Source organism: Eubalaena glacialis, chromosome 3 (assembly GCF_028564815.1).
Source record: "Eubalaena glacialis isolate mEubGla1 chromosome 3, mEubGla1.1.hap2.+ XY, whole genome shotgun sequence".
In the NCBI taxonomy this organism is placed as follows: domain Eukaryota; kingdom Metazoa; phylum Chordata; class Mammalia; order Artiodactyla; family Balaenidae; genus Eubalaena; species Eubalaena glacialis.
Window position 1 is genome coordinate 182,957,058 of NC_083718.1, and position 13,677 is coordinate 182,970,734.

At 37.0% G+C, this 13,677-nt stretch overlaps 1 protein-coding gene across 3 annotated transcripts in view; it reads right to left on the minus strand.

Annotated features, from left to right (window-relative positions):
• The window catches only part of SPEN (spen family transcriptional repressor), an 85,243-nt gene that overhangs the window by 50,828 nt on the left and 20,738 nt on the right, over positions 1 to 13,677 (minus strand). For 2 of the 3 annotated variants that reach the window (XM_061184894.1, XM_061184893.1), the window contains exons 2-3: positions 9,877 to 10,197; positions 6,296 to 6,772 (exon numbers count right to left, since the gene is read on the minus strand). In XM_061184894.1, coding sequence (XP_061040877.1) covers positions 6,296 to 6,772; positions 9,877 to 10,197 — 798 coding nt within the window. Of the gene's footprint in view, positions 1 to 6,295; positions 6,773 to 8,617; positions 8,770 to 9,876; positions 10,198 to 13,677 lie in introns of those variants that run through there. The other variant, XM_061184895.1, reaches the window with a different exon arrangement.

Below are 13,677 nucleotides of genomic sequence, written 5' to 3' on the forward strand. Positions count from 1 at the left end.
AGACAACTTTTGATATATTTTATTCAAAACATATAAAAGAAACATACAAACAAGTTCTACAAATAATACCAGCAATAAGAAAGACTTTTCATTTCCCTTTCAATAAAAAGTAATTATTCTAATGCAAAGCTAATATACTGGACAAGAGACGGGCATAAAGCATGCCGTTATCTTAATACGGCATCAGAGTTGAAAAGTCTGATTGCCTGCAGGTCTATAGGCTTTTCTTATTACATTAAACAAACACCACAAAGACTATTTCACATGCTAGTTTTCCTGTCCTGGAACTTATATTGTATGTGTGTCTTTTTCTCCCGCTTCCTGTCTCCAAGCGTCTTCCTTATATATTCCAACTTATGAACCCAGGCCCTGGGCAGTGAAAGCATGGAGTCCTAACCACTGGACCACCAGGGAATTCCCTACATACAGTTTTTAAATCAACTTATTTCAATTCTTAAAATCTACTTAAGAAGAAAGCTTGCTCTAAAATTCTGATTTCTTCAAACAGGTAAACTAAGCACAATTTAAGGCCACAGGGCTTACTGAAAGCCACAGAGACAAGAGACAATGAGATGTCACCCACTACAGTTATTTTCATGTAGTTTTCTGTGCTTACTCCTACTACATTTATTTTAAGCGTTTCCATCTAAATGCCTATTTCTGTGATTAGAAAGAATAAAAGTCTGTAGGTTACTTGACATATTCTTCTTTAGACAAACCAAAAGGATTCAGAGGAACAAAAAGAAAAAGGCTGACAAGACACCTCCAAAATTTTTAAGGGGGCAGAAGATGGGGTTGCCTTTGATAAAACTGTAAAGATGTACCTAGTCATAGACACCCAGGTTAATTTAATTACATGTTAACTCTTAATTAGACATATGTAGATTTTGTTTTGGATTAGCCACAGCCAATGTTTAATCCAAAATGGCTCTATTCTTGGGACTCCATACAACCAGCTATTTTATTTCATAAATTTGGTGCAAAAAATAAGCAATATATGTTAAACAAATAGATGGATGAATATAAACTCAAAAGTTAACTTTAGGACTTCCCTGACGATCCAGTGGTTAAGACTCCACACTTCCAATGTAGTGGGCGCAGGTTCGATCCCTGGTAGGGGAGCTAAGATGCCACATGACTCACAGCAGGGCCCCCCCCCCAAAAAAAGTTAACTTTACCCTGAAAGAAGATTTAGGGAAGTAATCTATTGAGGGGGAAGGGATAAAATAAGAAAAGGTTTTGGATTATCCAAATCTCAACTCCCTCCCATTACTTTTTCATCCATTTCCCCTCATTCATTCTGTAAACCTTTACAGGATATAAAATCAAGGGCTAACTGCAGCTCCAAAGGAGCCAGGACCCCTTTTCAGCAATCTGGTGAAGTCTATGGACTCCTTTTCAGAATAATGTTTCTAAATGCATAAAATAAAATAGGAATTAAATGGAAACAAATTATACTGACATAGTTATTAAAATGTTTAAAATTTTTGTGATATAGTAATGCCTTTATTAACATTAAATAACAATACCTAACACTTGAGTTTAATAACTATTTCCCAGTAATGATTAATATAAGCCCAATTTTGAGATCTCTGCAACTATAATAATCATAAATTACCTGTGTATTTATACTGAGAACAAAGTCAGTCATACTGTTAATCTACTGTTTTTTTGTTGGCTACTTTCATATAATGGGAGGCAATGCTTATTAATTCACTTTCAGGTTAGTGAAAAGATGTAATTTTTTCCCCTGCATCTAAATTCAGGGACCAAAAAAATAATAATAATAAAAATTTAAACGGGAATTCCTTGGCAGTCCAGTGGTTAGGACTCCGCACTCTCACTGCTGAGGGTCTGCGTTCAATACCTGGTCAGGGAACTAAGATCCCACCACAAGCTGCGCAGCACAGCCGGAAAAAAAAAAGGTTCAGGGACCCTGAGCCAGTCTAATCATCTTTAGTTGTGATCAAAGTAAACAATGGAGAAACAAATCTCAGTTAAAATTACTTTAAGATAGTAGGAAAGGATATTACGAACTAATTTAATTTCAATAAATTCTTCAACTCCTTTAACCTGAATTAAAGCAAATTCTTACAAGATGATAGAAAAAAAAAACTGATAGGGAACTACAGAAATAAAATACGTTCAACTTCAATCAAGGACTTTTAAAATAAATGCTTTTGTGGAATTTATGTATTTAAATTTTTATGTTGAAAAGCAAAGGGACTCCCTAAATGACCAAGGCAGAGAAAGAAATAGACATACAGCAGCACAGGGCTGCACACAGGAAAGTGTGTAACATTAAGCCCCCCTCCTCCCCCAAACTTCTCACCAGCTAAATACTGTGAATAGTTTGGCAGAAACATTAAGTGTATCACTTATAAGGACTTCACAACTAGACTGTCATCAATCCCACGTTTAGTCATTTGAAATGCACTGCTAGGAATCTGTTCACCAAAGCTGTAACAATTAAGGGGGATGGAGGATGATTAATTTCCCAGTCAGTCATACAGACAGAATAGCAACTTGTTTTCATAGATAAAACAAGCTATATTTTGTCTACTATAACATGTTGCTTTTAAACATTTTTAAAGGACTTGGAATGTCACCATTTCACAATCAAGTTTTAAAGATTACAAAAAAGAACTTAGTTCTTCCAAAAGGGCATTAAACATTCTGAGTTGACATAACATCTCAAAATATTACATTCTGAAATCAATATAATTATAGAGGAAAAGAGGACATCTGATAAAAGGGGGGATGAACCCAGGGATAATGGATATACTCTGAACCCTAAAGGATTTTATTTCTCTGTACTTGCTTCAATCACAATATAATGACCAAATCTTTTAACTATTTACATCAATTTTGCTTTTACCTTCCTATTAGCTAAGAATTATATCTAAGTACTTCAACTATTTGAACATGTACTCAGAGAAGGGCAATAAAAACACTTGGTTGGCTCTGCAGTGTGCACAAAGGAAGACCTGGCCCTATTCTTACAGGATGACACCAAAAGGCTCATCATTTGGTCATATCTTCAAAAAAAGTTGATGCTGTTCTTCATAAATCAACATAATCTGATTCTTAATACAATGTCCCTTCTGCTTTTCCCAAGTTAGGCACTCTCATAGTCCAAGTTTGCCTTCTCCAAAATACTGAAAGAGTCTCCTAACTGGAATCTCTGTCTTTCCTATTCTAAGTCCCCAGATGCCTTTCTAAAGCAGATCTCAACAAGATATTTCCCTTCTCAATCCTTCAACGGCTCATCTCTGCATAAAGAAAAAAACCCAAAAACATTAGCATGGTTAAGTCATACTAAATTATTTGCTGCTCTCAAAACATTCTTCCACCCGCTCGTATCTCTTCAAGTTGTTCCTTCCGCTCACAATGTTCCCTGTCTAGCCTAAAATCCGTCTCTTCTTGTTGAAGAGAAGAATACATACCCTTCACAGCCCTAAATCATAAAAACTGCCAGCCCTAAGTATGGATCAGGCAGCTGACAGAAGAGAATATATCCTCTACGGTTGTAATTTAGTCCCCATGTAGATTTTCCAAGCTCATCCTGCCTTTGGGGCAGTTATCTTTCTAAATGTAAATATTCAGAAGCATATAACTGTTTCTTTTGATTATGTAAATAGGGAATTAGCTCCATCAAATTCATCAGATCACCTCTGGGTTCAAGCTTCTGAGCCCACAATGCCAAGGGCCAGATCTCAAACCACTGTAACTCCCACCAAAAGTACAATGCCATCCTGAAAGCTGTGAATTATGTTTCACCTCTAACTTCCACACTTCCACAATTGGTTGGCTTCTCAAAAAGGTTTGATCCAGGGCTTCCCTGGTGGCGCAGTGGTTGAGAATCTGCCTGCCAATGCAGGGGACACGGGTTCGAGCCCTGGTCTGGGAAGACCCCACATGCCGCGGAGCAACTGGGCCCGTGAGCCACAACTGCTGAGCCTGCGCGTCTGGAGCCTGTGCTCCGCAACAAGAGAGGCCGTGACAGTGAGAGGCCCGCACACCGCAATGAAGAGTGGCCCCCACTCGCCGCAACTAGAGAAAGCCCTCGCACAGAAACGAAGACCCAACACAGCCAAAAATAAACAAATAAATAAATAAATTTATTTAAAAAAAAAAAAAAGGTTTGATCCAGTGGAATGCAGTGCCATCCCTTTATTGAGGTAGGTCTGGGGAAAATGACTAAAAACTTGAGTATCTTAGACAATTCTACGTAGAAGAAAGTGAATCATGACAAGATTTTATAATCAGTTTATAGAATTCAAATGAATACTGTCAATCACTTAACTCAATAATATACCAAATGAAATCAAAAGAAGTTAAGGGTTTTACCCATGTCACAGAGCTGCAAAGCTGGAGCCAGAAACTAACTCTCCTGACTTCCTAACTCTCCTGACTTCCTAAACTAAGTGCTTGTTTCATTATAATATGCTACATCTTCTAGAATGTTTGAATTATATCTAGGTAGACAGAGAGATATATAAAATGTTTTCATTTATTATTTTGAATTTGAAAATTTAGGAGGCTAAAAGGAGCCATTTATCAATTCCATGATCATTTACTTTTTTTAAAATTAATTCTAAACAGGCAATACTAAAGGAAAAATAATCTGGGCATTTTTAATCAGGTTGAAGAATCTGTATCTTGTAAATTTAAAACACACACCAGGGCTTCCCTGGTGGCGCAGTGGTTGGGAATCTGCCTGCCAATGCAGGGGACACGGGTTCGAGCCCTGGTCTGGGAAGATCCCACATGCCGTGGAGCGACTAAGCCCGTGAGCCACAACTACTGAGCCTGCGCGTCTGGAGCCTGTGCTCCGCAACAGGAGAGGCCACGACGGTGAGAGGCCCGCGCACCGCGATGAAGAGTGGCCCCCGCTCACCGCAACTGGAGAAAGCCCTCGCACAGAAACGGAGACCCAACACAGCCAAAAATAAATATAAATAAATAAATAAATTTATAAAAACAAACAAACAAAAAATAATAAAATAAAATAAAACACACACCACCTGGGACTTCCCTGGTGGTCCAGTGGTTAAGAATCGGCCTTGCAATGCAGGGGATGCCAGTTGGATCCCAGGTCGGGGAACTAGGATCCCCCATGCCTTGGGGCAACTAAGCCCTCACACGCCCCAACTACTGAGCCTGCACACTCTGGAGTCTTCGCAACACAACTAGAGAGAAGCCGGCACGCCGCAACGAAAGAAAGATCCCGCGTGCCGAAACTACAACCCAACGCAGACAAAAAAATAAAAAATAAATAAATAATACACACACCACCTAAATTTAAAACTAGAATATCTGAGATTAACAGATTGAATAACAATCACTAGAAATGGGAAATACTCAAAAGACTATCAACATGTGAAGTACTGAATAGTAGTAATAATTATAGCTAGCAGTTATTAAAGGTTGTATTTATTTAACATATATGGGTATCAAGCTAAGCACTTTACGTATTTTTTCATTTTAATATTCAAAATAACTTTATGAAGCATGGTTCTTATAAAAGATGAGAAAGCTGAGTCCTAGAGAGCTTAAGTAACTTGTCCAAAGATTATAAAAGGAGTATACTGTCTACCTTGATCTATTATTTCAAAACCCATATACCTAACTTCTAAGCTGTTTCTTGTTAAGATTATTTTCAATTTATTATTTTCATCTTTGGAATAAAACTCCTTTGTAAAAAAATTCCCAACTAATGAAATGAGCTTACTCAGCCTTAGTGAACAGCAAAGTTACAACCTGAATTTAAAGAAAGCTTTCCTACTTGAGCTTATAAATTGACTACCATCTTGATGTTAAAATTAGTTAAAATGTACATAAGTTAACTTATACATTGATAATAAACGTGTCAACAATATATTTCACCAATACATCTTTACCCAAACAGCGCTTTTACAAATTTTCAACCAAATAACAGAAATAGTATTATATACCCAAGAAATTAAGAACTTTTAAAAGTTCATTATATGGCACAAGATTTGCTTCATACAACTAACGTTACTACTTTTCTTCCTTTTTGGCAATTTTAATATTGAGCAACTGGAGGATGAAACAGTATTTGCAAATCACCATTTAGCTTTAAGTACTTGGGCGAATGGTTAATTCAATGGCCACAATGCTAATCAAAGTTTCTTCATTCATTATATACATGATCCAAGATTATTTTCTTTTAAAAATATTACTATACTAAAAATCAGTACCACTGATAGTAGCAAATTTGTAACAATTTATTCAACAGCTCATCTGTTACAACAAAAGGCTGTTAACCTACCTGTCACTGCTGGTACTACTGCTGCTGCTGATTGAATCACTACTGGAGGATCTACTCCTAGAGCCGCTGCCGCTAGGGGACCTTGTGGGTCTAGACGCTTGGCTAGCCAGCCTCTGAGGAGACTGATTTCTAGACTGGGATGAATGTGGTGAGCGACTTCTGCTGTGCTGGTAATTCCGCTCTGGCCTTCTGCCTCGTACCTCCCGGGTAATATCATCCCTGTAGATATCCCTGTGTACCACACTGGGCAGTGTAAACTGCTCCCGAGCCCTAGGTTCGTATCGGGGGTCATGAGCATCAAAACGGTTTGGACTTCGACTCCGAGAAGTATAATAGAGCCCATGTTGTAAAGTCCGCTCGCGAGGATCTCTATAGTAATCCTGATCGTAATGTCTTGTCCGATCAAATCCTCCCGTCCCCCGTTCATGGTGTCCATAGGCACTATGTTCATAAGCACGCTCCCTGTTATCTGAAGCCCTGCATTTAGGAGGGGGGAAAAATATTTAATCAATCAGAAAGGGGAAAGCAAAACTAAAAGCAAGTCATGCAAACATTCACTTGAGCATTGTCTTTCTCTTTGCAACTGGTCATTTTCTAAACAGCATTAACCTACTTAGTAAGCAAACACTAATAAGCTTAACATTTTACTTGACTCCAAAACTTATTTTCACAGCTGAGAAATCACTGTTGTAATTGTATATTGGACTTTCATGACTAGTGTTCTGCAGGTCAGTTGTTCTTTTTATTAGGGATTTTCTGGCTTATATACAGAAATATACATATGCCATCTCCTTTTTATTTTAAATTTAATGGAACAAGAAGAGACTTTCATTTTAATATGAAAGTTTTCTATACTTTCATCTGATTAAAATATATACCAAACTTTATTTACTTTGCAAATGTATTTCAGGCAAAATTTCCATGATAGATTTTTCACACAGACATGAAAGCCCCATTGCAATGCATGCCCATGTCCCAGCAATAGGAGGGCATTTTCAAAGAAGTACAGAAAAAAATGTTAAGTGTAACTTTTTCTCATTAACTTTCAACTTCTTGGGTAATTATAAAAATTACTAAATTATGTAAATTGTTGTGCCCAAACAATCACATTTAATAATAAAAATGAAATCTTAAAAAGAAAATCAAACCAAAAAACCACTTGGGATATAAAAATATTGGGCTGCCACATGCTATTCTATGATAAACTTAACTAATTAAAGAATAATGGTTATTTTATCTTCTTGTGCTATCAAACTCCACATAATTTTTAAAATGCCTATTCCATGATTCAATGGGTTAATGTATTACTTAATGGTTACAGGAAATATATTCTCTTAGGGTTCAGCTATATTCAAATTGCCTCTGATGAAATAAGTCAACTTGGGAAACCGTAAGATACGCTCAAGACTGCTATTAGCAATGGTTTAACTTTAAAAAATCTTCCTGTAGGGCATGAATACTTGTCAATCTAAGAGTACAAAAACTGTTGCATGTACAATTACACACATGCAATTACGTGTTAATATTAAAAACCGATTCCAATCCTACAAAGAAATCTTAAGTTCTCTACTTAAGAGAGTTCCTAAAAGACAATTTCACTTGAATCTCAAACATGAGGTTGAGTCTCTTCTCAACCTTACCTTTGGGTCTATCTTCTATCAAAAGTGATTAAGGAATCATGAAAGACATAGAAGAATTAGAATCTCTCCAATGAAGAATATGTGGCAAAATCTTACAACTAATACTATGTCCCCAGTACGTGCTTAGATTCCAAATCTCTCCACTAACCTTCATTTTCACCCACCATTTCACTTAGCAACCATACCTTCTCCTAGGCTGTTTTTTCTTTTTACTCTTATTATTAAAAGCAACTGGCATGGCAAAAATTCAGTATTATCTTTCCTACTTAAATATATTAAATGATTTTCTCCTTTTTTATTCACTATTTCTGGAATTTGAATAGATATTTCAACATCTAACAAACAAGAGGTGTTCCTTTGAGACAAGAGAGAATTTCATAAATAATTCCATTAGTACCCTATCAAATGTTAATCAGTAAGAGCTGTTATTAATGATATAACAGAAGCAACAGGCACTAGTTCTAGGAGAATTACTGCTACAGCTGATATTTTATAAATATGCAAAGTTCTTATCCATTAGGAAGATATAGAAGGCAGGCACAAGAGCTAGCAGAGCTGAAATCTAATAGCTATTCTTTGATTCATCTATTAGTACTAAATGATTCTAGAGTTAGTGGGAAAAAAAGAAAGTTTGACTTGGGTTAGGAGAGGGGCTAATATACACAGGTCAGGACATACCAACCTTTTCCAAGTGTGGAAACACGACCTATAATCCCAATTAAATCTAGGGAGAGAATTGTGAACATAACTTCCCCAATTTTGGCCCCTCTTATGGGGGTAATCCACCTTCTTAATGGGTAAGGGTGTCAAATGATATTTAGATGAACCACAAGGAAAAAAAAAATCTTAATGACCAGATAAAATAATTCCACTGGAAGCAAGCAGTCCCAGACAAACTGTAACTCTCAAACCCCCAGACTTCTTTCTTGAGATAGCAGAAAATTATAAATTGATCCACATTCACAAAAATGTCCAGCCCTAAGTATGAATCAGGCAGCTGACAGAAGAGGAAATATCCTCTATGATTCCACCAAATGAGGAAGGCACAGTTGCTGGCCAACAGTTCACCTTTGTAGCCATCCAGCACAGTCAATTTTGATTGCTGTATCCACAACTGATCGTCACCATGTGTTCAAAGCTAAAGTACCTTCAATTGGACAGCAACTTGCTTAAGAAACAAGATAGTAATCCTCTTCTCCTGGGCTAATGGGATCTTGACGGCACGACATCCCATACATTCCAGCAAATAGAAAAGAATGGCTATATTCCAGGATTTAGGAACGTCCAGCATCTCAATTTTTCCCCATTCCATCAAGGAGTATAATTCCAACATGGAAACTGTGTAGATCCAAAATGGAAAAATGAAGCACTGCCTTCACTCTTCTTCATCCAAGTACACATTTCCAGGTTAAAGTATTGTTTGTAGAATCCAAGAGGCTGAATCATATGGTCTGCTAGGTTTTTTGGTGACAATCCAATTCGTTTGTACACTTTGTGTAGTGAAAATTGAGAGCAGATATCAAATTCTAAAAGAATCTGTAGGCTCTAATATTCCAGAAATATTCCATATAGTACAACCACAAAATCTGTAGCCAAGTAGCTCCATCAGGTAGAAGGGATATATCCAAGGAAAGACTTAACATTATCCAAGAGAAGGAATAATTAATTCTAGAAGACAGGTAACTCCAAAAATGATGCTGCCATACAAAATCCTCCACCACTTTATATCTCAGGAGTAGATATCCAACCAGCTGCAGGAAATATCCTCTACGATTCCATAAGATACCAGCCACTGGGATAGAAATCACTTCCGTTTCCAACCCAAAATAGGAAACATTGAGAATGCCCAAAACTTTAAATCCATCTGGGGCCCCTAAATATGAGTTTCTGTTTCACCATATCAAATACAAAATACCTGCCTACAGAAACCTTGGAACTTACCCATCAAGTCTCCGCTCATAACGTCCTTCTCGTGCATGAAGTGATGGTGGGGGGCCATAAGCAGGCCCTCCACCACCTCCTCTGAACCCAGAAACCTCTCTACTACGAGATGCTATGGAAACTGTATCATCCAATCCCCGAGCAGCGCTCGGAATGGTGCCTGGTTCATTATAATCCGTGCGTAGGTCTCTATCTCCCATTTTGTTGACTGAGTTGTGAGCCTTCTGTGCACTTTTGATGTCCACAAAATCCACAAAGGCAGCCACTCCTCCTTCAGAACCCCTCTTGGGGAGAATTTTGACACTTTCCACGCGGCCATATCTGAAAAAAAATAAAGTCAATGTTATTGTTGCATAGTAATAATTTTCCAAAAATAGTTTTATAAACTGTTATTTTTAAACAATTTACATTATGCATGTACGGGGAAAGGGCTGCGAGTTAATTTAAAATGGCTTTTAAACTCACATTTTTCTTTTCTGAGGCAAATATTTACAAACATTTTTACCACATTATTTTATTGCTCTCATTTTTTAAATATAGTATTTACTATAAACTGCCTTTTACCTTTCTGGAACACTTAGCTGAAATGACTCTCAGAAGTTTTTAGGAATTTTTACATTCTAAAAAAGGATATTATACCTAAGATAATCAAAGTAACTTACCAATCTTAAGAGATTTTCATTAAAGTAAAAACTGTAGCTAAAAATAGCTATTTTACATATCTCATTTTAATTTAATTCATTAAGTGAAAATGATCTTAGTGAAAAAATGAGATGACTTCAAACACTTCTTACTGGAAGGCAAAATAAATTCAAATATTTTGTGCATTTGCAAGTGTCAGTCTAGTTTTTAACGTAATCTTTTGCCATTTAATTCTCTTTTCCAGGGGATTATAAGAAAAAGTGTTAAAATTTATAATTTATGTATAACTGTTATTTATATAAATTAATAAATCAGAAAATCTTTTGACAGACTCTTATGTATACTTATAATTTGGCATTTTAGAAAGAAGGGCACAGCACTTTTAAATATAGCACTCTTATATGCTGGCAATCCAAGATCATAATTTTTTTTTTTTTTTTTTTAATTTATGGCTGCATTGGGTCTTCGTTGCTGTGCACAGGCTTTCTCTAGTTGTGGTGAATGGGGGCTACTCTTTGCTGCAGTGCATGGGCTTCTCATTGCGGTGGCTTCTCTTGCTGTGAAGCACAGGCTCTAGGCACACAGGCTTCAGTAGTTGTGGCACACAGGCTCAGTAGTTGTGGCACACGGGCTTAGTTGCTCCGTGGCATGTGGGATCTTCCCGGACCAGGGCTCGAACCCGTGTCCCCTGCATTGGCAGGCAGATTCTTAACCACTGTGCCACCAGGGAAGTCCCCAAGATCATAATTTTACACTTCCCCTGAAGAAGCTGACAACATTATCAGAAAGCCGAACTTTCCTTTTATATCCTCCAGTATGATTTAAGTTATTACCTCTCACAAGGGAAACATAATCTTAAAATCCAGTTTCATCAGGCAACTGAACTAGATGTAATGAAATTACTTGGGGTAAATTAACTGATGAAAGGATCTCTTAAATTTGGGGAGAAAATGATAGAAACTGAAATAGCTCTTTCCATACAAACATTTAAAAAAAATACCTTCCAATGTATCTGACAAAGGACTTGTATCTAGAATATAAGAAATCTTACAACTCAACCCATTTTTAAAAAATAGGGAAGATGGGCTTCCCTGGTGGCGCAGTGGTTAATAATCCGCCGGCCAATGCAGGGGGCATGGGTTCGAGCCCTGATCTGGGAAGATCCCACATGCCTCGGAGCAGCAGCTGCTGAGTCTGCGCTCTGGAATCTGCGAGCCACAACTACTGAGACCCGCGTGCCTAGAGCCCATGCTCCGCGACAGGAGAAGCAACCGCAATAAGAAGCCCGCGCACCGCAGCGAAGAGTGGCCCGCGCTCGCCACAGCTGGAGAAAGCCCACGCGCAGCAGCGAGGACCCAATATAGATAGATAGATAAATAGATAGATAGATAGATTTGTAAAAAAAAATAAAAATTAAAAATAGGGAAAACACTTCACCAAAGAAGAAATACAGATGGCAGATAAGCACAGAAAAAGATGCTCAAAATCAGTAGTCACAGGGAAATACAAATCAAAATCACAATAAAATACCACTTCACACCCACTAGGATTGCTATTAGAAAAGACAACAGAACAGAACAAAACAAGTATTGGCAAGGATATGGAGAAATTTGAAACCTCCTGCATAGCTGGTGGAACTGTAAAATGGTGCAGCCACTATGGAAAGTGGCATTTTTCTCCAAAAGTTAAGCACAGAATTACCATATGACCCAGCAATTCCATTCCTAGGTATATACCCAAGAGAACTGAAAACTGGGGCTCAAAAAGATACATTGCACGAATGTTCACTGCATCATTATTCACAAAAACCAAAAGATGGAAACAACCTGACTGTCCATCAATGGATGAATGGATAAACAAAATGTGGTATATACAAACAATGGAATATTATATTAAAACATAAAAAGAAATGAAGTTTCGATACACACTACAACATGGATAAACCTTGAAAACATCATACTAAATGAAATAAGCCAGACACAAAAGGACAATTAGTTTATGATTCCACTTACATGAAGTATCTGGAATAGACAAATTCATGGAGACAGAAAGTAGAACAGAGGTTAACAGGGGCTGGGGAGACATTGCTTAATGACACAGAGTTTTTGTGTGAGATGAAAAAAATTCTAGAAATAGATAGTGCTGATGGTTACATAACATTGTGAACGCACTTTTTTTTGGCCGCACCAAGCAGCTTGTAGGATCTTAGTTCCCCGACCAGGGATCAAACCTGGGCCCTGGCAGTGAAAGCGCCGAGTCCTAACCGCTGGACCGCCAGAGAATTCCCTGTGAATGCACTTAATGGCACTGAATTGAACACTTAAAAATGGTTAAGATAATAAATTTTGTATATTTTAACACACACACACAACTTATCACTAAGCCCAAGACCACATAGGTTTTTCTATTAGAAAGAAGAAAGAAGAAAAAAGAAAAAAGAGGGAAGCATCAGCCAATTCCCCATCAAAAAAGTCAGTCAGCCAAAGCATAATACAGGGAAAACAAATATTTAAGCTTAAATTCTTAATAACAAAGAGCTAAATGCAATACTGAAAAGAAGGACCAAATACTTAATGCATAGATTATGCGTGTAGAACAAAGTCAAATGGCCCTCCGTCCTCAAAAGGGTGGGCTCACGGTTCCCATAATTTTTACATAAGGAGAGTACACTCTGGAAACAAAATATGAATTTATCTCCAAATTTAACATAAGAGAACTTTATCAGGTATTACATTATCTTCTATACTGAGAAGACTGGAAACTCCCAAATTAAAAAAAAAAAAAAAAAAAAAAACCTGCTTAACCCTTCACAGCCATGAGAACTCAGCTGGTAAATGTAAATGTGATGTCCTGATTTTATCTACTCTTTCCAAAACAACACAGTTCCTATAGTATTCAAGTATTCCTTAAGTATTCAAATGAAACATTTACTGACATCTATTAATTAAAAAAGAAAAAAGAGCAAAAATAATAAAACCACAGTTAAATAGTATTTCTTTTTTTTAAACATCAAGCCTTAGTTACAGGTTTTCAGAGAACCTATGGAATAGTCTCCAGTAATATGCACAAAATATTTTCTTAAATTACATAGTCAAAGGTTGTAGTAATAAGTTAACTCATTTGTAATTTTTAAAGAATCAAGAAAACCTAATTTTTTTT